This window comes from Microcaecilia unicolor, chromosome 4 (assembly GCF_901765095.1).
Source record: "Microcaecilia unicolor chromosome 4, aMicUni1.1, whole genome shotgun sequence".
Lineage (NCBI taxonomy): Eukaryota > Metazoa > Chordata > Amphibia > Gymnophiona > Siphonopidae > Microcaecilia > Microcaecilia unicolor.
The window spans coordinates 181,012,366-181,039,849 of NC_044034.1; the positions used below are offsets into that span (position 1 = coordinate 181,012,366).

At 40.1% G+C, this 27,484-nt stretch overlaps 1 protein-coding gene across 4 annotated transcripts in view; it reads left to right on the forward strand.

Annotated features, from left to right (window-relative positions):
* The first annotated feature begins 301 nt into the window (after nt 1–301).
* The window catches only part of LMO1 (LIM domain only 1), a 241,986-nt gene continuing 214,803 nt past the window's right edge, over nt 302–27,484 (forward strand). Inside the window, exon 1 of one of the 4 annotated variants that reach the window (XM_030199502.1) lies at nt 302–725. In XM_030199502.1, the coding sequence (XP_030055362.1) occupies nt 704–725 (22 nt within the window). In that variant the 5' untranslated portion in view covers nt 302–703. Of the gene's footprint in view, nt 726–22,415; nt 23,006–27,484 lie in introns of those variants that run through there. The other 3 variants (XM_030199504.1, XM_030199500.1, XM_030199503.1) reach the window with 3 other exon arrangements.

Consider the following 27,484-nt stretch of genomic DNA (forward strand, 5'->3'; position numbering starts at 1 on the left):
TAAGCTAATACTTAGACACCTCTGGCACAGGCAATTATGTTTGTGTATTGAATAATTGATTCAAAGAGGGGGGAAGGGTTGCTAATCAGATCTGAGCATAATGAATTGATTTAATTAACAGGGGAATCTGAGGGTCCCTGGGAAATGTGTGCATTTATTCAGCCGCAGGAGAGTGCAAGGCACATAAATTGCAAGCGAACGGCAGCAGGGCACATTTGCTTTGCGTGATAGGCTCACATATTTTCTCCTCTCTTTGAATATAATTTCAGATTTAGAGCGAATTGGAAAGCATTTTAGAAGGCTGGAAGCCTCTGCAGTCGCAACACAGCCAGTGTTATGCGCTATCACACCCAATTACATTAGAACAGGTTTTTATGCTGCAAATTGAACAATTTGGGAAGCCAGAGCTGCGGAACGGACGCTAATTTCCCCACCTTTTAAACCGCAGTTTTAGTGAGCTGCGATTTTAAAGCGCAAAGAGAGAGAGGGGCGAGATTGCATTCCCATTAGTCCGAGCTCTTGCTCTGCATATAATTCTAGCTGGGTACAATCTAGGTTAAAAGTCGCCCGATCGTGTAATTATAGCTGGGAAAGGACGATCGGCTGCATTATCGCTCATCTGTGCTGCCAGCCTCGCATCCTTCCCCCTTCCACCGCCGGAGACGGAGCTGCTGCACTCGGACACCTCTTCATCCCCGGGACGATGGTGCTGGACAAGGAGGACGGTAGGTTGGCAGGAACCTTATCCGCCTGGAGCGTGCATATGTATACGTATATTTTCTCTCCCCCCCCCCCCCCCCCCCCCCTCTTTTTTTCTACAGGTGCATACACTGGCTTTTATTCCTAGAGCAATAGGCACAGACGGGTCTGATCGTATTTGCACGTATTATGAATTGTCTCTAATCAAAGGATTTGGGGAGCAGCGCTTTTGGTTTGTGCCTGCCTAGCTTTTACCTTCTGGCCACCGTAGGAAAGTGCATTTAGTCTAAGGGCTGTTTATTCCATATCTCTTACAAGCACAACCTCGCTGCTTTCAAGGCTAGTGGGGTTTTTTTTTAATTTCTGCTCAATGAAAATGAGTCTGTATTAGATCGATTAGCTTCGTATTTTGATTACATTCCCCTCCTTTCCCTAGTTATAGCTTTTCAGCAATCCTTGCTGGGCACCGTCCGTCTCTTTTTCAAGCTCTTATAGCAGCAACCCTACAGTGAGGGCTCAGATCTCGGTAAAGTCATCATCAGTGTATTATGAGAGCCAAAATACCTTTTTTTTTTTTTTTTTTTAATTCCAGCGGACTTATACTTATACTTATGAAGTAACCGCTAGTTACAAGTTCGCAGTCCGTCTAAAATCCTGAGAGCCTGGCACGCAGGATGTTGCATTTGGGTTTTCCAGCGGTGTTTAATAGCGCTGCCCCGCCCCCCCCCCCCCTTTGCTGGCATAGTAATTCGGTGCAGCCGGCCGGGAGACCTTAAGAAGTGTAGGAGGAACCTCAACCCCGCCTCCCCATTAAGAACGGGGAAGTAGCTGCCGCAAGTTGTGCGATCAGACGGCCAGAAGGAAGTGTCTGTCTGGTACACATTCCGGCTGCAGCCAAGAGCATGGGACGGTTGGGGCAAGCTTGATGATTGTTTTTACAATAAATAAAGCAGGGTGCAAACCTAGCGTATGACTTCAGAAATTCTCCTTTTCCCTCCACTCCATCATCCCCAGGAAAGCCCCTTTTTCATCCCTCCAGACCGGCTCTTTATTATTGTTTCAGATCCTCGGCTTTCTTACTGAGTTTGAATAGGGGTGAGGGACTTGGGGCTCTTTGTGTGATTGCCAAAATAACCTATTGAGAATTAAACGGTTCCCTCCCCCCGTCAAGGAAAAGTATACATATTTTGTGTCTAGATGGATCACTTGATTTTTTATGTGTATCTCTCTCTCTCTCCACAGTATATATCACCCGTGCCATTTTTTTTCTCACATGAAGCCGTGTTTGTCTTGCTGTGTAAAGTAGGTCCCCCGGGGGCTTAGCCTTACCTAACTTTAAGTTTGTTTTAATGCTAAGACTTTCAAACCACACCAGTGGACATCAAAGGAGCACTGGTTTGGGTAAAGGGCCTTCTGGATGGTGTGAAATTGTTCCTGGGTGCAAGCCTGCTAGCCATGATCTGCTTATTGAAAAACTAACGCTTCAAATAGAAGCTGGTGTAATTTTCACAGAAAGTGAGAAGGTTAGCTTACAGCCATCTTCCTCTAATGCTGTTTTTAATTCCAGGTCTGTGAGCAAGGCGCAGAAGAACCTAGGTCAGCTGTTAAGAAATCTGTGCACAGGCAGTTAATCTGATTAATTAAACTCACCCCAAACCCTCAAATATTTTACAGGTTGTCTTGTATATTCGATGATGAGGAAAACACAACTTGAAAGTATATGTGTAGCGTAACAAAAGCAATTTCCAGTTATACTTATGGTTGCTAGATAGTATGTGCATAAGAAATATACCCAGGCCAATTATTTTTGGTTTGTTTTAATAACTTTTAAAAATTCTTCTTAGCACTTTTTAATGCCTTCACATTGGATTGTAGGTGCTTCAAGTTATAGGTGACGATTGTAGGTGCTTCAACATAGGTGAACATTTATTAGATCAATTTTGCACTTTTACAAACTGATTGGCCCTTTTACTCAAGTGCGGCAAAATCTGGGTTTAGTTCATTCTAGCGCAGGATTTTCCCCTGTGCTAAGCCCAGATTTACTGTGGTATTTTTAAGGCTTTTTCTTTTTTTGGCAAGAAGAGCACTAATGGTTTGCATTAACATGCGGTACCTGCAAAAAATGAACATGGAGCACTTGCTTCCTATTTAGCATTATCCAGTTAGTGCGTGCTAATTCTAAAGTGCTAACTGGATGATGCTTCCATGCCCACTCTCTGCCCCTCCAATTAAGAAAAATAGTTAACATATGGATTACCATGTGCTGAAGCAAAATACAGCAAAACACTTTAATGCATTTTTCGGTAGCCTGTTGGTGCGCGTTAAGGCCTGGATTCTGTAAATGGTGCCCAAATTTGGGCATAGAAAAAAAATGAGCACAGAGCACTATTTATAAACACTCTTGAGTTGGGCACTATTTATAGAATAGTGTGTAAAGCTGGGATCTTTTGATACAAAGTTTTATACCACCTGAAACCTGGTGTAAATCATCGCATGTATATTAGGCAGAGATCCACCAAATTCTATAATATCGTGCACATCTTTAGTGAATGCCCCCGACCCATCCGTGTTCTTCCCATGGCCATGCCCCCTTTTAGTGGCACACTAAAAGATTTACACGCGCATCTTTATAGAATAGCTCTTAGCAAGATCTGCATGTAAATCCAAATTGTTGCCAATTAGTGCAATAATTGATGGTGCCTGATTATTGGTGCTAATTGGCTTGTTACTCAGTTAAATTGTATGTGCAAATTTGTCTGCAGAATTTTAAGTGCCATATATAGAATCTGGGGGTAACTGCATTAAGGGCATTAGTGAAAGAGCCTCTGAATGTGCACTAATGACTGCAGATCCATAATACATAAAGCATTTGGATATTTTCTGAAAAAAGATCCTGGGCCCATGTACTTATGTCATTAATGGATATAGTGGGACACTTTAGAGGCCCTTTTACTAAAGCTTAGCATGTGCTAATGGACATTAGCATGCACTAACTGCTGCATACACTATTTTATACCTATGGTCCATGTGGCACTTATATACTAACAGATATTAATGTGTGCTGCTAAGCTTCCGTAAAAGGGCCCCTTAATGCATAAATTGATTATATAGTGGAACTGGCATTTGAAAAATATACCTTTTAAAATTAAATAGTGCACTTTATAAAGGTAGTAAGAATTGTATGACAACGACTTCAGAAACATGATTCATACAAGATTCTCATCTACCATGCTGTGCTCTGTAGGACGGTGATAGTGCTATTTTGTCTTCCATAATACTACGGACATGCACGTTAAATGAATTTCAATACAGCTTGGTTTTGACTAGCAAAACCTATTGCCTAATTTTGCAATAGAATTTCCTTTAATCATAACAAATGGATGACACTTGAGAACTTTTGCCAAAGGATACATGCCAGTTTGAATCCTTTTTCAATATCTGATTTGGAAAGCTTAACAGCAGGCTTTCTGTTCAGCAGACATGATTGGGGGTGAAGAAGACTGAGCTCTGAAGAGTTCTCTAACGGAGGGGGTGTATGGGTTTTTTTTTTTTTTTTACAAGTAGGTGGTGATCTTGAGCACAAAGAGCTCGGAGCCTGAATGTTGGTTGTTATAAGGAAGTGGACCATTGATTGTTAAAATGGTTTTCAAGAGCTCTCATAAAGAATGGTGCAAACCCTTAATATAGCTGATAAAGAATCAAGATGAGATGTAGTTAAGGAAGAAATTCAGTGTGATCCCTGCTCTGAAATCAATGCAGTGCTTTGGAGTACCTAACTAAAGTCATAGCTTTGAATCATTAAAACTTCTGATAAGGAGTAAACTATATCCTTTCTCCCCCTCTCACTGACACCAATGCTTTTCAGAATGGTGACCAATCAAAATTGTTTTAGAAAACTGAGGGCCATGGTTAAGTTTGGTGTAAAAGAAGAAATGAATAAAGCCTGCAGGCCAGCTAAATTTTTGAAATGGTATGTATTTCACAGGTAGGTCACTAGCCTACTGCGCCCCGACCTAAGTTCAAATCCCGCAATGGAATCAAATAGCTGGCGTCTGGTCAATTCACTTGTCCATCTACTTTTGGTCAGTAATTACTAGGAATGGGCAGCCAGAACATTTTCATCTTGGATCATTTCTCATATTTCCGTAAATGTTCATCATGATTGTTTGCTCTTGCAAGAAAAAAAAATTGCCAGATGTAAAGTTATATAGGGCCATATTCTGTAAATGGCATCTAAAAAGTAGGTGCGTTCAAAAATAGCACTTGGCCCTATTCTGTAAACTGCACCTAAAGTTAGGCCAGGGAATGCACCTAAATTAAGTGCAGCCATTTATGCCACTGAAAACCAGGTGTAAATATCCACGGCTAAATTAGTTGCAGTTCCTCAAATTTACGTGTGTGGTTATAGAATTCGGGGAACACCTGTGACATGCCCACACTCTTCCCGTGGCCATACCTCATTTCAGCTATGTACATTAGAATTTATGTACACTTCTTTTTAGAATACGCCTAATAAAGATGCGCGCATAAGTTTCAATTATTGCCGATAATTGGTTATCAGCCAATTATCAGTGCTGATTATCTCATTACTCAGTTAAAGTTGCATGCCTAAATTGGACGTGTGCCCAATTTAATGTGTGCAATTCACTGTGCCTTATACAGAATCCAGGGGATAATCTGTACTCTTTGGAAAAGTGATTTCTATTTGGGAAAAGGGCACACTCTGTCCAAAACTATTTAAATAGTATACTATGCCTTACTTTGTAATTGTCTATTGCTTATGTTTGATTTATTCTTACTGTACACTGCCTTGAGTGAATTATTTCAAAAGGTGGTAAATAAATCCTAATAAAAATGTTTTTTATCTGATAGCATGCACATACATGCACTATTTGAACATGTGCAGTGGTTCACATGTGTTCAGTGCCACAGATTGTAAAAAGAGTGAGTGCATCTTTATCCAAATTGGGCAGACTCTTTCTTTTGGAAGAATGTGTACTATTATTGGCAAACAAAAAAACATGATTTCCTGGGGGGATTTTCTGCTCATTTTCAGGTTTTAATGGCATGCAACAACGTGAGACGTGTCATTGACATTTCTATATTTTAATTTAAAATAATTTTTATTAATGTTATAAGCATAACAAAACTAGTGTAGCAAGATAAAAGTACATCAAATGACATTGTAGAAAAAGATGTACAAAAGTCATATAGAAAGGCTGTATTATAAAACAGGAACCTTTTAAAACAGAAAAACCCCCTCAGAGGAACCAACAATTTAAAGTACTAAAGAAAGTTAGCCAGAGATGTAGAATGGGAAACCCAGAATTAATCATCTTTCCAGATCAACAAGGCATGGAAACTGCATCTTATTCCATTATAGTTTCAAATAGGGGAGCTACTAGAGCTCAGTTTATAGGGAAAAGGAAAATCCAAAATCCACAAATCGCACCAGGAATTTTTTTTTTTTTTTAGCTTGATTCTGAAATTATAACTGGCTTGGTAAGTGTTCCATAGCACTCAGCAGACACAGTAATTCTTCCCTTCACAGCACGCCCCCTCCCCTCCCCCCTAGGATTTTTTCCTTTCTTGAAGTTGAAGGGAATAAAATAATTAAAATAATTAGATGAAAATGTGCTGTTTTAAAGCTCTATGAGCAAGCTGACTTTGAAAGTGTTTCATATTTTCTGTCCTTTGCCTTTGTCCAAAATTAGTACCAGATGTGTGTTTTGGACATTCAATTACTTTTGCATTATGTCTGGAAATGTAATTAGATGCTCACCTCAAGGAGCCCAGCATGAGGTACAATACAGATGACAGCAGATAAAAGGCAGGTGGCCCATCCAGCGTTCTCAGTAAGGTGGTTAGGATTGCTGCTGCTGCTTCTTCTTCCTAAGGGTGTGCAGGTCAAAATTTCCATTTTGTTTAGTTATCCATGTTTACAGAATTTTGTTTTTCATTTCTAGGGGAAGTTGGTAGTACATTCCCCTTCAAATTCGATAAAATGCAATGCAAATGCAATGTATATGCAAATTTGAGCATGTGCAATTTAATTGAATAATAAGCTAATTAGCACTGATAATTGGCTTTAACAAGCAATTATTGGCCTGAATTAGATTTAAAATTGAGATGTATGTGCGTAAATTTAGGCATGGGATCCATGCGTGTGAAAAAAGGGAGGGGGTGGAAATGGGAGGCTCATGGGTGGATCAGGGGCATTCTTTTAAGTTACGGGCATAGTTAGAGAATAAGGGCATCCACATCTAAATTTACATACATTTATTTGCACCACGTTTTAGTTGGTGCAAATGGCTACACCTAAAGTTAGGTGTAATTCCTGGGCAATTCCACAGGCCCAAGATATCAAATATCTATGTTTAGTCAGTTTTTCAGGTAGTAGTTTTTAGATTTTAAGCATGTTTTGTAGAATAGCGCTATTTTTGGTGCAGATTTTTCTTTTGGCACCATATGTAGAATTTACCCCTTTATTAACGACATGAATAAACAAAGTTTCAGTTTTTGTTGTTTCACATGAATACACATCCCTATACTGTATACCATGGGTACCTCCACCCCTTGTCATAGAAATAACATAGTTTTTTCATTGCAGTGTTTGGGCTGAGATTACCATCATTGTGCCTTTGAGGGATCCTCTGTCACCATTGAATTTTGTCACTGTTTACCTCCACAACTTCTGGGAGGACATTTCAGGCATCCATATCCCTTTCCTTGTATTAATGCAAAGTAAGACAATCACAAAATCAAACCCCTTCACTTAAATGTGTAGGGAAAGACTTATATTTATTTGTTACATTTTCCCCACATATTTGTAGGCTCAATATGGATATATAAAGTTAAGGTATACACCTTTAAAAGTAGAAGCACAAATTGACTGTGTGTGGGTATTCCTGGGAGAAGTTGCAATGTATACAGTTCCTAAAATACATAGGCAGTATATTTTTAAACATATAAACACAAAGGCACATGTACACCTGGCTCACAGCCGCGCAAATTTGTACACGAGTAGAGCTGGTTCTGGCTGCTTATCTTATAAATGTTCACAAATGCCTGTTATATCAGTGTTCAACAAAATCTTCCAAATAATAGACTTATAATAATATATCAGTGCCTTTCTAATGTGGGGAATGAAAATAGGGTGTTCCCCCCCCCCCCCCCCCCCCCCACACACACAGATTTATTGTTTGGAACTGTTTGGTTGAATTTACTTTTTCACTTCTTTTGGGCATTTTCTTTTTTGCTGGTTTTACAAAATAGGCGTAAACTAAGCACCCCTTTTGATTCTCTACATAGCTGCCCTGGTACAAAGTAAAGGCCATAAGGTATAAAGACATCTGACACTATGCTAACTCAAGACTTGATAATATCTAACTTTAATGCCACTACAAAATACCAGTAAATTGGACTCCAAATGCACTTCAGATGGCTGGGAAAAGCAATTGTAGATGCCAGCAAATGCCAATAGCAGGTGCTAAGATGACTGTAAAGACCTGCTGGACTGAAAAGCTCACACTGGGCCTTCAGGATTGAGAAAAATGTAGTTCTTTATTTATAATGGAGACCCGACACGGTCCGTGTTTCGGCGTACGAACACCTACATCAGGGGTCTTTCTCCCAGATGGGCCCAGATCAGAAGCTGCTACGGAACACAGGATTGATGACACATGGTATGGAAGTTGGTCACAGGTCTGTGCGCATTTTTTTCTCTTGGGCTGGGCAGGGAGAGTAGAAAAAAAAAACCCTTCGGATCCTTTTCCCTTTCGTGCAGTCTGTGGGTGAAAGACAGCCAGAAGCAGTTAAGGCGAAACACGGATCGTGTCGGGTCTCCATTATAAATAAAGAACTACATTTTTCTCAATCCTGAAGGCCCAGTGTTTGCTTTGTTTGTTTGGTTGGTTGCTTTTGTATGCTGTATTCCCTCTCTTTTGTGACTGGACTGAAAAGCTCACCATTCTGGGAATTATTTTGAGCAGATTTATTAAGACATTTTGACATCAAACAAACATGTTTTCAATTGATTCTCCTCCCTTCAGGCAACCAATGCTGCAACACCAGAAGGGGAGTTAATACAGTTGCATGGCCCCTCAGTTCTAACTATATTATGAAGGAGTTGTGGGCACCAAAGACTGAGGTAACTCATGATAGAGCTGCAGTAGTCGGTACAACAATATCCACTGCATAAATTATACTTGCAAGATCTTCCTCCCCCAAATGGGCAAAGATGATGCACCCAGCACAACCCAATAAAGGAGATTTTAACCACAGATGAAACCTGCCCCTGTTGTAAGCATTGGAGCTAACAGTTGCAAACACTTCCCTAGCTCCCTGGGAGTTAACTACATCCAAAAACATGGAAGAAACCATAGGTGTTCTCCCCTATCGAAAACACAATTTAAAAGGAAGATCAAAATCTCCATCTATGACGCTTTTCATTTCATTGTTGAAAAAATTGATTCTCATGGTAGATGGGCTAGACTTAAACTAGATGAATAATGCATTTTGTTATATTAATACCTCTACCATAGATAACCCTCAATTTTTTTTAATGACTTTGCTCTGTCTGCCAATCCCAAGTAATTCAGATATTAGTTACTGCCACTAGGCAAGTGTTTAGAAATTGTGCCAGGTAGATCAACCAACTATATTCAAATCACAAAACAGCAAATGTGATGGACAACATACTCTGAATTAGGTCAACTACATGGTCCACACACAGAGTAAAATGACAAAGGGAAGTCTACAGAGCCTTGAACCATTCCACATTCAGTCTGTACAGGGTATGATAACAAACTGCTTCAGGCCACTGAATAATGATGCTTAGATAACAACTGAGATCAAGGCTAATTTATGCCTGTAATACTCATCTCCTTAAAGTGCTGTAATAACATTGAATCATTAGTCTTATAGAAGGCCAGATGTAATAGAACCAGGGAAGACATTTGGGAGGGGGTCCCAAAGACCACCAGCAAGATTGGGTCCTCTTGTGGCATTGGGGCTCAGGGCAATTGCTCCAGTTATATCCCCTCTCCCCCCGAACAAAAGAAGCATCAGCAATGCTCAGCATCAAAGATAAACACACCATCAGGCTGTTTATGGAGTTTAGCAGGCAAACAATAACCAGGTCTACCCACCTGAAGGATGTACTTCACCTCAGTGATCCTTAATTAAAAAGATCTGAAAATGAAAGTGCATCACCCCAACTCCTCTGCAGTCTGAGGATAAATGACCATGTGGAAAAGCTGGCTGAATATTCAGTAACTTTACTGAACAAAATCTTTAGTAGCAGGATCTGTGAGATGACTGGGCTTCAGAGCAGAAAAATCCACAAAATCCCTTCATAATGCTGTTAGAATCTTTGGTTCTCTTCCCCCCCCCCCCCCCCACCCCGCCCCCCCCCCCCACACTTAGTCAAACTGTTAATTAGTCCATCTAATGGGCCAGTCTGTAATTTTTTTATAAACATTTCTAACCTACTCTATCAAAATTTAATGACAGCTAACAAATATACATAATTGCAATGATATATCCATAACAAAGAGAAGCGCATTCTATAATAGATGTCAAAAAACACCATCCCATTGATTTATGCTTGCAGATTTGTGATATGATATTTACTGTGTCTCCAACCAATGCCTCTTCCACCAATATTGCATATTCAGGAAATTAAAGGTCCAATAAATTTCTCCTCCTTGATCCACAGGGATTACTCTCTCCAAGCAATCTGTCAACATCATTTAAATACTATTTATTACCAAAAGCTTGTGTGAATGAATAAGCTGTAAGTTTCTTCTTAAAGGCAGTCACTATGATCATGCACAACTCCTTTGGCAATCGATTTCCACTCAAGGGGACCCACAATGGAAAAGACCCAATTCCTGCTCTCAATAAAATGCACTTCCCATATGTCATGGGGACCCTTTAATTAAAATACATAAAGTTTTGGGTTTAAACATGCAGCAAGCCCAAAACTAATGCTGTGTCAAGAAGGGGCATTTATTGAGTGTCTTGCATGAACATTTGGATTAATGCACAGTACCTGCTCCCAGTTAATGCAGAAGAACTTACTGCTTCCTATTTAGGAGGTGCTAAGAACATAAGAATAGCCATACTGAGTCAGACCAATGGTCCTAGCCCAGCATCCTGCTTCCAACAGTGGCCAACAGGTCATGAGTACCTGACAGAATCCCAGATAGTAGCAAGATACATGCTACTGATCTCAGGGACAAGCAGTGGCATTCCCCAAGTCTATCTCAATAGCAGACTATGGACTTTTCCTCCAGGGACAAGCAGTGGCATTCCCCAAGTCTATCTCAATAGCAGACTATGGACTTTTCCTCCAGGAACTTGTCAAAACCTTTTTTAAACCCAGGTGCGCTAACTGCTGAAACCACATCTTCCGGCAACAAGTTCCAGAGCTTAAGTATTCTTTGAGTGAAAAAAATATTTCCTCTTTTTCATTTTAAAAGTAATACCATGTAACTTATTTGAGTGTCCCCTAGTCTTTGTACTTTTTCAAAGAGTAAAAAATTGATTTACTTTGAACCGGTCTACACCACTAAGTATTTTGTAGACCTCTATCATATCCCTCCTTAGCTGTCTCTTTTCCAAGCTGAAGAGCCCTAACCTCTTATGCCTTTTCTCATATAAGAGGAGTTCCATCTCCTTGATCAGTTTGGTTGCCTTCTATGAATGTTTTCTAATTCTGCCATAACTTTAAGATATGGTGACCAGAATTGCACACAGTAATCAATGTGTGGTTGCACCATGGAGCGATACAGAGGCATTTTTTATCTTATTTTCTATCCCATTCCTAATATTTCCTAACATTTTGTTTGCTTTTTTGGCTGCCACCAAACACTGGGTAGAAGATTTCCGTGTATGGTCCACAATGGCACCTAGATCTTTTTCTTGGGTGCTGAATCCTATCATCAAATGACTATAGATTATATATCAGTGCTCCCATGTTCTGTGCATTAGCCAGTTAGCGCAATGAGTATAATGCAATAGCCCTTGGATACAATAAAAGATGCTCAAGTATCCGTGCCCAAACGTTAGGGCGATCCTGAGATGCGCATGCAACCTAATGGATTAACTAGCCAATTAGCATCCAGTCTATTATTGATATTATTTGGTACCAATTAGGGTTTGCACAGGCATCTGGCTGTGTGCTCTTCTATAAGTCTGGGCACCCAAATATCATAGTGTGCAACCAAAAAGGGGTAAGGATGAGTGAAGGGCATTCTCAAAATGTATGCATTATTATAGAATTCTGAGGATCCACATCCAAACTGCACACTCATCTCGGAGCACCCTTTATAGAATAGCGTTGAGCGCTGAATTTTCCTAGTGCCTATTTTTCGGCACCATTTACCTATTGACTTTACCTGTCTAAAACTTCCACACTCACTACCTGGCCAGGACACACCTCAACATAAAAATACAGTAACATGCAGTTTAATACGTGGAAACTGGCAAACTACCACAAAACCTTTCAACCCACAGCGCCATTTATAAAATGCCCCATATACAAGTTAAGCGGGCATTTGCAGACTAGCACTTACATATGTAAATGTTAGACTTCTACATATCTGTATGCATAACACATCTGTAAATGTGAGCACCTAGGTTACAGAATTGACCCATAAATGGCCATCAGCATTTTGCACAAATTGTAAAGCCTGCTGCAAGCTGCTTGGTAACCCCAAACAAATAAGAATAATCAAATTTTAATACAAGCACCTGTGAAACTGATCTAAAATCCCAGGAGTTGAGAATAGTTTCAGCCCTAACATTTACAGTGATGAGATTCTCAGCAGTAGAAAAGTTTTTACACGTCAGTGTTTAAATTGCTGGACCAGGGTTTTAAGTACAGTACCTGAAATCCAACATGATACCACTGGATACTTTCTCTTTAAAGAGTCAACCCATGCTACTTTCTCAGTAGCAGTCTTTTAAAATAACTCTCCCAACCCATTATTCCATAAACCAATTATTCCTCCTCAGATTTTCCCAGATATTCCAAAGGAAGATCTACACATGTGGCAATATCAGAACCAAGTGCATTTTTATAAGCATTCTAGCAAACAGAATCTTCCTTTTAACATAAAGCAAAGAATCTAAAGTAAATGATCTGTGCAAGAGACCAAAGTACCCTAAACTATTGCTGAAGTTAACACTTGATTGGTATTTAGTAAATTGTAACCTCTCTCCTAGTGTGAGTAGGGAACACCAGTCTGATGAAACTCAGAAACATTCATACACTATAAACAACTCGCATCATCTCCTGTCCTGGGACATTAAGAATGTTAAAATTACCAGGTGCAAGGCACTCTGTAACCTCTTCAGCTGAGTCAGATAATGTGCTCAACCCAGTGGGACACAATACACAACAATAATTCAAGAGGCATCTCTCAATAGAACTTAAGCACGGAAGCAGATAATTTCTTCAAATCATCAATCTCTAACTTAGTCATGAACTCAGATAGCCAGACCACCCCTGCTTAAAATCCCTAGATCTATAAAATAAGCAATCTTATTGCAGTTATGTCCAAAGGGGTAAGTAACCTTACTCCCCCCCCCCCAGGTTTCTGTGAATACACAGAATCTGAAAATTGAACTTTTCAATAAGATCTTGAATAAAGAATACCATAGGACATTGATTCCTAAACCTGGTCCTGGAGGCATCTCAGCCAGTCAGGTTTTCAGGATACCCACAATGATTTTTCATGAGAGAAATTTGCATACAGTGGAGACAGTGCATTCAAATCTCTCTCACGAATATTCATTGTGGGTATCCTGAAAACCTGACTGGCTGGGGTGTCTCCAGGACCAGGTTTGGGAACCACTGCCATAGGAACAACTGATCAGGTGTTAATCAGTCACATGAGCAAAAGATGTACAACTGCTGACTTAGCACCACACTTATCAAAAATAAAAATAGACATTATCAAAATGCTAAGTCAGAGGCGGTCCCCTTCCACTCTAATGGGCCAATTGCTATCATTAAAACACATGACCACAGCACCCAATCACATACCTGATTTAATTCAACACAAAATAATATATTAAAAGGCAGGTTTTAGAAAGGAAATTCAAATTGGAGTTGGGACATTTGGAAGAAGATCTGCTGATGTAAAGCCTGTTCTAGAATAGAGGAATAGACATTTATGAGCTGGTTACATGCAGTGGGAGCAGCCATTTTGAGCCATAAACATCTAAAATATCAGGCATTTAAATGTGGATGTTCTGAAAAAGCAATATACATATGTGTGTGCTGGAGTATACATGTATATGCTGCCCAAATTTGGGCGTGGATTGCAAATACACACTAATGAGTCAATTAGGTGCCAACAATCAATTGGAGTTAATTGGCCCTTAATTGGCACTAATTAGGAATTACATGCACATCTGCCCGATGTCCTATTCTATAATATGCGTGGCTAAATTTCATAGTGAGCAGTTCAAAAAGGGGTGTGGCCATGGAAGGGGCATTCCCAGAAACTGGGTGCGAGCATTTACACCAGCTTTTGGCAGGCTTAAGTGCCAAAGTTATGCATGAGAAGTACAACGAGCTAGTATTTTGTAAAAGGCATGCTGCGCAGAGTGCCCTTTACGGAATACTATCTCAGCATGGATCATAATGGTGCCTAACTTTAAGCACCATCCCCCAGATTCTCTATAGTTTGATCGAAATTGCATGCGCAAATCCAATTGTATTCTGGATTTGTGCTTACAATCAGCACCGATAATTGTCACTTAACAAGCAATTATTGACACCAATTGGCATTAATTAGAATTTACACACACAGCTTGTTAGGCACATTCTGTAAAGTGGTGCGCATAAATTCTAATGTGTGCTGCCAAAAAGAGGGCATGGAATGGGCGTTTCTAAAATTTACATGCAGGGTTATAGAATGCACCAATATTTATTCCAAGTTTTCTGTGGCATAAATGGACATGCCTAGTTAGGCACAAGCATGGCTACTAGGCATATTCTATAAACTCGCTAGGCATATTTTATAAACCATGCCTGAATGTAGGTGTGGTTTACAGAGTACACTTAGGTAGAAATATTTTTAGCACTGATTTTTCAGGCACCATATATAGAATCTAGTCCCAAATACTGAATCTGGCATTTCCCCCCCTCATTCTATGTATATCGCTCAAATTTGCATTGCACAAATTTGGGCACATGCCCAAATTGTACTTGCAATTTAATTGCTTTATGAGCCAATTAGCGCCAATAATTGGGTGCTATGAATTATCAGCACAAATTGGCACTAATTGGAATTTATGTGCACATCTTTATAGTCATTATTCTATAAAGGTGTGCATACATTTTTCTGCATGGATCTAAAAAGAGGGTATGGCCATGGGAGGGTCAGGGGTGTTTCTAGGATTTGTGCACAGCGTTACAGAATAAAGGGGAATCTGTGCCTAATTTAGCATGGGGATTTATACCAGGGTTCAATTGGTGTAAATCCTAAACCCCAAATTGGGCATGTATCCCAGCGCTATTCTATAAATGGCAACCAACTTTGAGTGATGTTTCTAGAAAAGTGCTTAGCACACACTTTTTTGGTGCCCAAATTTAGGCACCATTTATAGAATTGAGTCCTTTATATGTATTTTTCCCAATGCTGTCACAGAGCCTGGTATCCCTTGGCAGTTTCATTTTTGGGGAGGGAGGACATAAAACCACTGGAAATTAAGGGAGCGACTTCCTCCAATCTTCCAACAGAGTGCTGCTCGATACACATTTTTGAAACATCTGGGCATAGATGTTGATTCCTCTTCTGAAAAAGGAATACTTGTTTTTTGTAGCCTGGTCCCACCCAAATATACCCAGACTACATCCCATTCCCAGATGCATGTTTTTAGATCCCAGTTTGGTAAAATTGGGATTTAGACATATATGCAATATAAACATCTAAATGTTGGTTTATGCAAATCTAAAACATGAATAGTGTTTCTAAAATAAGCACTGAAACAATGAGACAACAGCAACAAAACCAAAGTGGAGTTAAATATAATATACCAACTAAGAGGTATGTGAGGGAGTACCCAAAGGTGAATACACCTTTGGCAATGCTTCATCTCGGTGTAGCTTTCCTGAAGTTGGTGGAATATGACCAGTAATTTCAGCCTGGAGGAGTTGTCCTCAACTGCTGAAAGGGGGCCCCCAAGTACAAAGTTTCAAATACAGGCAATTGATATCAAAGTAGATGGAAGAAGGTCCCAGCAGCATAGCCTGTTCTCAGTCCCTTGCCTAGCACAGCAAATACAAGCACCCTGCTGTCTGCTTAAGTGTGGCTTTTCTGAAGCTAGTGGATAAAATTTAAAGATCCTGAAGTGAAGCATCAGAGGTAAGAAATGCAGTGAAATAGACTAATATACACAATGGGGCATTGAGATCTATTCTTGAAAAGTACAGTTCTTTAGCCATATTGCTGCAAGATGTAAGGTTTAAAAGTGACACTTGAATCATTATCCCACTGCAGGAAAATGATTCTAGCACTTCATTTCCATCCCTTTGCCACTAAGAATCCCCTGTTTTATCCTATGTGTTTTTGAATTGTTGCTCTTTTACTACCCCCAAAAGGACATTCCGCACACCCTTTACCTGTTAGTAAAAAAATATTTCTTAATACATCCGAGTCATTAGGAATGAAAGCTTTGTATCATGACTCTTAATTCTACAATTTCCTTTTCAGTGGAAAAAGGTTTCTTCTTCTTTGAATGCAATTCAAAAAATGTTAGTTTTTCTTGTGCATTTCTAATACCTTTCAGGTATCTGACAGTGTTCTATCCCCTTTCAAAAATGCATATTTGGGTCCTTAGATCTCATCGAATGCCTTTTGGTGCAGAGCAGACCCTGCACCATTTTGGCTGTCTTTGTCTGGACCACCCCTATTGCTCATACTTTCAAAATAAAGCCTCAAGAACTGAGGCATGACTTTTACAAGGGCATTATTCCTTTTTTTTCCCTACTGGCTTTCTCTTTATGCAGATTAGCATTACTTTGGCCTAGCTACATACTGGAGTGACATAAGAATGGGGACTCATGGGGACAGAGCCTGCAGGGACAGATCCCACAGGGACAGGACGGGAATGGGGACAGAGCCCGTGGAGATGGGGAAGAACTTTGTCCCCGTGTCATTCTCTACGTAAAGCTAATGAACTGGACCTTTATTTATGTTTGAGTGATGCAGACAATATTTTGATTTTTTTTTGGAAAAACAAGCAAACATGCTGACCACAACTGGCAAAATTTGTATGGGGGATGCTGTACATTCCTGCTACCAGCACATCTTCTGAGAAGAACATCTTCTATTGCAGGAAGGACTGTGGAAGACAGGAGAGCTAGACTGAATCCTGAGATTGTTGATGACTTATTCATCCACAGATTAAAAAATCATAACAGTGCTTTATAAGGCATATTTCTTCCCTGCTAGAGCAAACAGAACAGGTTGTATTTTGTACCCCTGGACATTTTAACAGGGTGGACTAGGATTCCTTGGGGTAGTAGAAGTCAGCTGTTATTGGGGTGGTGGTGGTGGTGGTGGGGGGGGGGGTTATTATAGTTGCTCGTTGTTATTGTTTTCTATTTGTGATTTATAAACAACAGTTGCACATCATATTGTTCCTTTTTATACTTTATAAAAAGATTTAAATATAAAATCATAAGATATAGTGGAATTAGAAAAGGTACAGAGAAGGACGACGTAAATGATAAAGAGAATGGGATGACTTCCCTATGAGGAAAGACTAAAGCGGCTAGGGCTCTTCAGCTTGGAGAAAAGGCGGCTGAGGGGAGATATGATAGAGATCTATAAAATAATGAGTGGAGTTGAACGGGTAGATGTGATGTGTCTGTTTACGCTTTCCAAAAATACTAGGACTAGGGGGCATGCGATGAAGCTACAATGCAGTAAATTTAAAACGAATCTGAGAAAATGTTTCTTCACGCAACGTGTAATTAAACTCTGAAATTCGTTGCCAGAGAATGTGGTAAAGGTGGTTAGCTTAGCGTAGTTTAAAAAGGTTTGGACGGCTTCCTAAAGGAAAAGTCCATAGACCATTATTAAATGGACTTGTGGAAAATCCATTATTTCTGGGATAAGCAGTATAGAATGTTTTGTACTTTTTTAGGATCTTGCCAGGTATTTGTGACCTGGATTGGCCACTGTTGGAAACAGGATGCTGGTCTTAATGGACCTTTGGTCTTTCCCAGTATGGCAATGCTTATGTACTAAGTGTTTGAGGCTTCTGCAGATGAGGACAGAGCCCACGGGGACAGAGACAGAACCTGCGGGGATGTGGTGGGGACTGGGACAGAACCCGCGGGGATGGGTCAGAGACAAATTTTGTCTCCGTGCCATTCTCTACTTCATATCTTCAGACACTATCGCTCCAAGGTGTCTCTCCCCAGCTAGTGCACAGTTTCTTTGGATTTCTGCACCCCAAATGCATGACTCTCTGCACTTCTTATCTGCTTAAGGACAAGCATTTCCTTGTAACTTCTCTATAATTAGATATATTGAACAGAACTAGCCCCAGGGTCACTAGGGGGGAAGTTATCAACGTGGCTACTGTTATTTTACCACTAACTCGTGCAATTGTAGCACAGGTCCCATTTTATGCAACATAATCTAGTACAAATAACTGGGGTTAACAGTAAAATAAGAACGCTTAATGACAGCCCATGCTTGATAACTTTCCCCTTAATTAAAGAAAAAAGAAATGTCTCTAGAAATCCATCACTGTATGTAATAAAAGTGAGCCTAGTCTAGGATAATCAAGCCATTGTGACATCACTAATGAGGTTGGCTCCTAGGCGTTAGTGTAATGAGGCATTATAACATTACAATATCAGCTCTGTTTATTAGAAACTGAATCTCTTCACACTAAGGGGGGAAGTTATCAATGTGGGCTACTATTAAGACAAGTTATTTTACTACTAACTCTGCAAGTTTAGCACAGATTCCATTTTATACAGGTACATTTATACCTGCAGAGAAGTGTAGGTGTGTATTTTATAACTTATGTCTGTGCATTGTTACTCCCCTCATAGTATGCTCCTGATCATACCAACTTGTGGGTGTGGTGGAGTGTCCTAGTGGTTAATGTACCAGTCTTGACATTCAGAGGTGGTTGGGTCAAATTCCACTGCTGCTCCTTGTGATCTTGGGCAAGTCACTTTCACTTAACCCTCCATTGCTCAGGTACAAAATTAGATTGTGATCCTTCCAGGGACAGTGAAACCAGTGTACCTGAATATAACTCACCTTGAGCTACTACTGAAAAAGGTGTGAGCAAAATCCAAAAAAGTAAACGTATGTACCTTGTTACCATGCGTACTTTTACATACATAACCCATGGGATAATTTTATAATAAGCTTTTTGTATGTATATATAAAGGAGTCTACATGTAAACAATCATTTATAAGATTACCCCCTTAAAGAGCAGATTAAATTTAGCTCCTGATCAGGAAACCTTGGGAAATAGAATGCTATGGTGCTTATTTTAGAAACTCTATTTTTGATTCAGATGTCCAAATGCCAATTTTACAATGCTGGGTTATGGCTGTCCAAACCCATGCAATGTCCATAATAAAAGGGTGCATTTTGGGTGGGACAGGCCAGCACTTTGATGTCATGTCCCAGCTATTGTTAATTTCAGAAGGGGAACAAATGTTCGTGTCCACCAACATGAACGTTTGCATTTAGACCTGCTACCAGAATGTCCAGGCCATAGAAGGTGCTTAGATTGAGCAGTACTTTATTGGAAGGATCCCCCATGCAACACACACATAATCCCCACCTGGGTTGTCATCCAACCCAAAAATGAAACTAGTGAAATAATGTCTCAGCTCAAACACAGGACATATGGTACTAAAATGACTGATACGAATGTTCATCTACTGGCACATAGACGTTTTCATCATCGTTTTAGAACATGATTGTTCATATTGCCATCCAAGTTCTGGTTTAGCTACATTCAAAATTTGGACATTCCAGTTTATAAAACAGCTGTTCATTCTGGACAAACTTGTGATATCAGCGGCACACTGACTTGGATGTCCCAATTCTCACGTGGTGACCTTCCTAAAATGCCATTCTACATACCTGTTTATCATAAGCGTGTTCCGCTTTTAAACCACCTGCACGTCTGCTCATACACTTTGCCCCACTTTGGGAGCCAATGCATACCTGTTGTAATTTATCACACTTTCATGTGTCCTTACTATAAAGAGTCCTTAGTCACAATATACATCATAGTCTACTGTAGTCTGACACATAGCTGTCACCACTGCAACTGAATACACTGTGGAGGAACAGTAGTCTCAAAGTATAGTATGAGAAGTTTTATGTAAAATAATATATGGAACATCAAATGTGTTCAAAGACTGTTAGGATTAAGCATTCAGAATGGAGGGACAGAAGCATTTGAGCTGCGGATAAAGAATCTAATTAAACATGGGTACTGAGGAGATATATCCTGAGCCTCCTATCATGCTTCTTAAAAAGGTACTTTAATAAACGAGAGGGAACAGATAGAAGTATTATACTGACAGAGTGAAGTAATGAGTTTGTGCTTAATTTGAGAGAGCAGTGATAAAGGTGGGGGAGGGGAGAAGGAAGTGGTGGACAGGAGTAGTTCATTGGTATTGACTTTTTCCCACCACAGGTTCCAGGGCACAACACCTGTGTTCAGCTTAGTATACATTTAAAGCTGTTCTCAATATGTCTATGCCATTCAAGTTAATAAGTGTATGAGTTCATAAAGAATTGCCAGAACTCACTGTGCCAATAATAGTTGTGAATAATTAAACCAAATAAGCCACCATTAGTATTATATTCATTGTGTGCATTATGTGCAGGAACATCTGGCTCATGTACTGTAGAGAAACGAATATGGGATGTTAGGAGCATGAAGTATATGGAACACATTTAGATAATTACTGCTCATTGAAGTTCATTTTTAAGCCACAAAGAAGCTTCTATAATTTTATTGGTTATTTTTCTTTGAAGTAGCAGGACTGAGTAATTTTTTTTTGTGTGCATGTGATGTGGATGCTGACAGGTTTTTCTGGGTAAAACCTGGTGCGAGGTACTACAAGCTTTGGTTTTGACAATCACATTTTGTATCTAGTGAATCATTTTAATTTTGTTTTTCTTTTCTTTAAGATGTAAACGTGGTCAAAAGAGAATGGAAGACTATTTTATTTATTGCTTTATTTATGTGCTGCACTTGTATCCCACATTTCCCTACCTATATTTGCAGGCTCAATGTGGCTTAAGATAGTTTAAAAGATGGTTACAGACTATGAAGACTGCTTCATATTGGCTAAGTCTTCATCAATGGCTGTAAAATCGGGCATACCTCGAAGTTCTAGCTGGAAATACAGGTGCTTATGTACTCGGGTCTGTCTGGAAGGCAACAGCTGCATTACACTTTGATGATAAACTGTTGACTAGCATACGATACACATCTACTTGATGTTTAAGGTCTATAAGATTTCAGGATGAGGAACCCTTCCTTAACAGAGGCACACTGGGTGGCAATGAGGGACAGAGCCCTTTTTTTTGGCGGGCCCTGGTCCTTCGGAATGGGTCTCCTAAGGAAATCCACGGGGAGGCAAATTTTAAGAAATTTAAGGTTTTGTTGAAAACTTATTTCTTTAAAAGGGCGTTTAATCTGTAGCCAGAGATTAAAGCGATTTGAAGGCTTTGTTTGCTATTGAGATTTGTAGAGATGATTCTTGTTTAAATGTAGTAGGACTGTTATTTTATAAAGTTCCTTTCTTTACTTTCATGATAATTGCTATGCATTTTTTATTGCAAACTGCTCGGGTCTGGGAAGGGTGAGCAGGTTATCAAGCTTTTTAAACGTAAAACATAAACTAGGTCTGTCTAGTAGACTACACAACCCACCGATATCTAGGCATACACAATACAGACAACTGTCTAGAAAAGGCCACCAAATTTTGAAGGCAGCAAATACTTGGGCTAAGCAGGAGATGGATTCCACTTTCTGTAGAGCTATGCTCTATGTCCACTACTCTTCCATCCTGCCTATGGGTGCCAAATCTTAAATCCAGCTCTGAGCTCGCTTAGGTGCTAGGTGAGCTGGGTCTGTCTTTCTAGGAACAGGTCCCAGAGATCTGCCTGTTTTTCAGGCAGCAGTTCTGCTAGTGCTGGGAAGGGAAGGAGGACGCTGGGTGTAGACCAAGTAAAGATCTTTTTCATGCTCAGCTGCCCAACGTGGAGAGGCATAAACGAGGAAGATGAGCGTTTTGGCTAGGTGAAGAGATTACGGGGGGGGGGGGGGTATAGCCTTGCAATGTAGACAGGAATAAGAACCCATATCCTACATCCTCCTAAGGAAACATAGCAACTTCCAGCCACCCAGCCTGAACTACTTCAACCGATCGAAAATCTTCTCGTCATGCAAGATAACTGCCTCTCCTAGATCCCTACCTCAGCTGGTAATTTCTGCTGGTATCTATAAAAATATGAAGCAACGTGCGCAGTGACCATGCAGAATCCCAAAACTTGCAGAGGTCAAGGAGCCAAAGGGAATGCCAAGCATGTGTAGCTAGGTCGCTATTCAACATTCAACCTTTACAGCTTGAGGAAAATCAGAGATTGTACTGCAGATGGTGCTGGTGAGCTAAAAAGGCTTCAGCTCTCCATGAAACCCTGCTAGCAGAGTCGAAGGGTACCTGGGAAATATATGCATTCAGGCAGCGGCAAGAGTGCAAATGTTATAAATCGAGAGGAAAGAGCGAGGCAGCAGTAGCCTAGTCTCCAACGTGCCCCTGTTTTGAAGTATTTAGAAGCAGAATACTTCTTAAGCCTCCTAAAACTATGCAGCATCTAGGTTTGAGCTATCAAATGAGATTAAATGAAGACAGATTATAGCGTGCCAACTGAACAGTTCCGAAGGTGAGCACCAGGAAACGGCGCTGATTGCTTCCAAATTGCAGTTTGAGTTCCTTACCGTTCTAAGGAACAGGAGTAGGTGAGGCTGCTTTTGTACCAGCAAAGTGCTTTTGCTTGGAAGGTAATTCTAGCTGAGTGCAATCTAGGATAAAAGCTGGACACCTGGGTAATTAGAGCTCACTGACTGCCAAAGGACAATCAACTGGATTGAACCGAAGCTCATCCGTACTGGAGACTAGTTCACGTCCCCAACCTTCCCCAAGAAGAAGCTGCTGGAGCCCGAGCATCTGAACTCGGACACCCCTTGATCCCGAGATGATGGTGCTGGACAAGGAGGATGGTAGGTGAAAACCCTTCTCAGCCGTACACTTAATGCATTGCATGAGTTCAGAATCTACACGGATAGTTGGGGTGTTATATGCATGCATTATATATTTTCATTAATCCCCCCCCCCCCCCACCCATATCTAGTGTTTTTTGAACAGCATGCTTGTCTGTCCTGATGCTTTTGAAAATAAAACGGGGGAATACATTGCAGTGCACAAGGGTTCCTTGTTCCCTTGTGAAATTAACCTGGATTAATTTCTTTCCACGTTAGTGTATGGTTGTATGCCTTTAAAAAAAAAAAAAAACTCTTGAAAAAGCCACTGATCCTCTGCTGTATGGATTGTTGGCCCTTTTATTCCTTCTTATTTGGGGGGGAAGGGGCTTTATTTTTAATGTTTCAGGATTGCACTCTCCCTAACATGTCACCTACTTTTACATTTGCATGTTTAATCTGTTTAAATGTTTTTCCTTCCCCTTTCGTTTTAGCTATAAATCTGCTCCTAATGGCTTAAAGCTAACAGCTCTGCTAAACTGCATTACAAAGGGCTCACTGGTTTATTGTGAGAGAATTTACTTTTTAAATGGAGGGGGATCTGAAGAATGGAGCTGAATGGATAGCTTGCCACTCTACTTCACAGCTGCCATATGTTTGATTTGCAAGAGCGACTGAAAATGTAATTTTGACTCGTAGCAGTGTTGGGACTCTGAATATTTTGCATGATTTATGCTGGCATTAACTGAGAAAAGATTTATAGTGAAGGCTTAGATGCTTTGTAGAAAGTGTCTGTTCCATATTAAATGTGTGTTTTGTGCAATTAAAAAAACCTGAATTGGCAAATAAAGAGGTGCCTACTGTCACAGATGTTGGTGATACAGTTGAGTGCACCACATTGAATACAAGGGGAATGTTTTCAGTAAATTGTAGGAAAACCTCTAATAATCCCTTGGGTTGTTCCTAACAGGTACAGTGCAATTTGAGTCTGAAAAATTTCTGCTTTTAGAACACTTTTAACTTGTTTCTCAAGTGTACCAGCTCCCTAAGTTTCCGTAGCCTAGAGGGGAAAACTGAACTAGCCTATGGATGTCTGTCTTTGTAAAACTAGCAAGACCTGAAATTCATCCATTGTATAAGTGCAGTGCTCTTAATATGAGCATGTTTAAAAGCCTTAAGTACATAAGCATTGCCATGCTGGGACAGACCAAGGGTCCATCGAGCCCAGTACCCTGTCACCAACAGGGTGCTGTTATAAGCCTTTTTCTCCTTTTAAAAAAAAAATCATTCTTGTGTACAAGCCTGGATTTAGTAAAGTCTAAAGATGCTATTATAGAGTAACTTTTCTTTTTCTTCGTACTGTGGTCCTGTGTTGTTCTGTCTGCCAGGCATTTGGAACTCTGTTAGCTTTCCTCAGTTCTTTTGTCTTTATTGGTCAGCTGTGCTAGATCTGTAAGAATGGGGTGAACATGGGGCAGAGGAAAGAGTGGATATGAAGCTGAAAATGTGCAGTTTTATGCTTTGCTCTGTGTAACTGCTTAGGAGGAAGGGTCACAATGTTGTTGTGTGTGTTTTTTTTTTATATATCCGTTTTTAGCAGAGACATCAGTTTTACTCTTGGGGTTTTTTGGTATATTACCAATCCAGTGTTTAAGCCACACATAAGCGCACACCTATCATGTTCTGCCTTCCATTTTGAAGACATTAGACACAAGCCAATATTTAAACGTGGTTGGTGGTGCCATTGGCGCTGGCTGCATAAGTGCCTCTTAAAAACAATTTACAGTGCATAAATGTACAACTTTGTTTTGCTACTAAAACAGCCAGGAAGTTACATATATTAAAAATATGGCCATGGTTTGGCTGGTTTGGCACAAGGTTTGTAAGTATGTTCAGCAGCATAATTCAGTCACTGACACCCGGATTCTATATATGGCACTGAAATTTCAGCATGGATCCAAGATGATAGCTTGTTAAATAACTTAGTTACAAGCACAAGTATGACTTAATGGGCCTTAATAAATAATTGCACTTAATTGGGATTTGTGCATGCATCTGCTGGCGTGCTTTTCTATAACCCTGAGTGCCTAATGTAATAGCATGGACCTCAAAAGGGGGCATGGGCAGATCAGGGGCATTCTAAAAATTTGTACACAGCTTTTTTTTATTAAAAAGCATCCTTTATTCACCAAAATGCCATGTTTAGGGTTCTTCAGCTTGGAAAAGAGACGAATGAGGGGAGATATGATTGAGGTTTGCAAAATCCTGAGTGGTGTATTATGAGTAGAAGTAAATTGATTTTTTACTTGTTCCAAAAGTACAAAGACTAGGGGACACTCAAGGTAGTTACATGGAAATACTTTTAAAACATATAGGAGGAAATATTGTTTTTCACTCAACGAATAGTTAAGCTCTGGAACTCTTTGCCAGAGGATGTGGTAACAGCGGTTAGTGTATCTGGGTTTAAAAAAGGTCTGGACAAATTCTTGGAGGAAAAGTCCGTAGTCTGCTATTGAAGCAGACATGGAAAGCAACTGCTTGCCCTGGGATTTTGTAGTATGGAGTGTTGCCACGATTTGGGTTTCTTCCAGGTACTTGTGACCTGGCTTGGCCACTGTTTGGAAAACAGGATACTGGGCTAGATGGACCATTGGTCTGACCCAGAATGGCTACTCTTATGTTCTTATGAGTTGAGTACATGCATTTATGCCAGTAAATATACGAGCATTCAACTTTAGGTGTGAGAACCTGCTCTGAGCGCTATTCTATAAAGAGTGCTTATCTTGGAGTGCCCTTTATAGAATATTGCATAGCATGAACTTTTTTTTCCAGTGTTGATTTTTTTGAGCACCATTATAGAATTGTGACTCTGCCTTTCTTTCTCCCTTCTCTTTGTCCCCGCCTCACTCTGTGATGTGCCCTCCTTCCCCAATTCCTTTTCTTCTTTTCCTTTTCTTTCTTCAATTTTTTTTATTATTTTACTTTTATTTTTTGTAAACTGCATTGAAACCTGTTAGGCTACATGGGGTATATTGAGCATGTGAAATTCATCCCATGATGAGAAGTAAATAGCAGATCTAACTTTGAACAGGTAAGTATGTGTTTTGTACTTGAATTTTCAACTGCAGCACTTACATCAGGGATCCCCAAACTGTCCTGTAGCCTCCACAGCTATCTGGATTTTCAGGCTATCCTAAATTCATCTCATGCACATTCATTGTGTAATATATGCACACTTCCATGCATTTTCATTGTGAATATCCTGAAAGTTATTCATGTTTAACTTTACGATTCATTTGAATTTTTAAAATATTGTAAAACTAATCCACAAGATATTAAGTATATTATAAAAACATGTTACATAAGTTCAAAATTTTATACTGTTAGTAAATTTGAAATAAATCTCTTCTAAGTTGAATTGCTGAATCAAACCAAATTTATCTCCCCCCCCCCCCCAAATGCTCCAAATAACAGTCTGACCCAGCCAGTAATTTCACCCTACATGGATTTCCTCAAGGAGTTTGATCATAAATTCAGCCAAAAATAAAAAAGGAATAAAAGCACACTCCAGAAATTCCACAGAATTTTTTTTTTACCACAGTTTTGTAAAAGAACCCCTCATAGTATTCTGTAAGCTGAGCACATCTCTCTGACATTAAGCACAAACACTTAAGTCAACTCTATGGTTGATGTAAATGCTCGCACCTAAATTCTATAAATCCTAGTTTACACTAGTAAAGGCAAGGCAGGAGCAGAAAACTCATCCCAACACTTGCAAAAGATTAACAGGGGACATGAGACCAGTCACCCTCCTTGGTAACCTACATAAGAAAGGTAAAGAAACATTTTCTTTAATATATCTAGTTTTATTGGAATATTTGGCTGCAGCTTAGCCTGATGGTGGAAACTTGGCATACCTGAGCTATGCCTCAGTATAACAACCATAGGTGTCCTGATGGTGGAAACTTGCCTTACACAAGCTATACCTCAGTATAACAACCATAGGTGACCTCCCACCATCCCAGCTAGGAGGCAAGCACAGACAAATTAACCTTAACTCCGCCATGTCAGCTGGAGCAAGGTACAGGCCTAGATCTTTAGGCCTGCGGAGAAACCGTAGACCTAACGTTGACTGCTGGGTAAATGTTAAGGTCTACCTCCTTTGAGGCTGCCAATAGCTTGGGTAGCCCCCACCAAGGGAACCACACAACTAGTGGTCTCCCTTCCCCCTACACCACCACCAGAAGTGAAGCTGCTGGCCTCGAAGGAGGGATCAAGTGCTCCTCAAAGTCATTGAGCAGGAGGTCCAAACCCATGTCAGACAATGCCCGTAAAACCCGGGGCCTACGTGTGATGAACTTGGTAGCCACCCCTGTGGTGCAACTAAGTGGCCTTAGATAGACCTTCATGAGTCCCCAAGTCCATCATTTAGCTTTGATGCAGCTAGACTGGAGAATCATGTCCTACCAAAGGAAAACAGTCGAGGGAAACCAGTCTAGC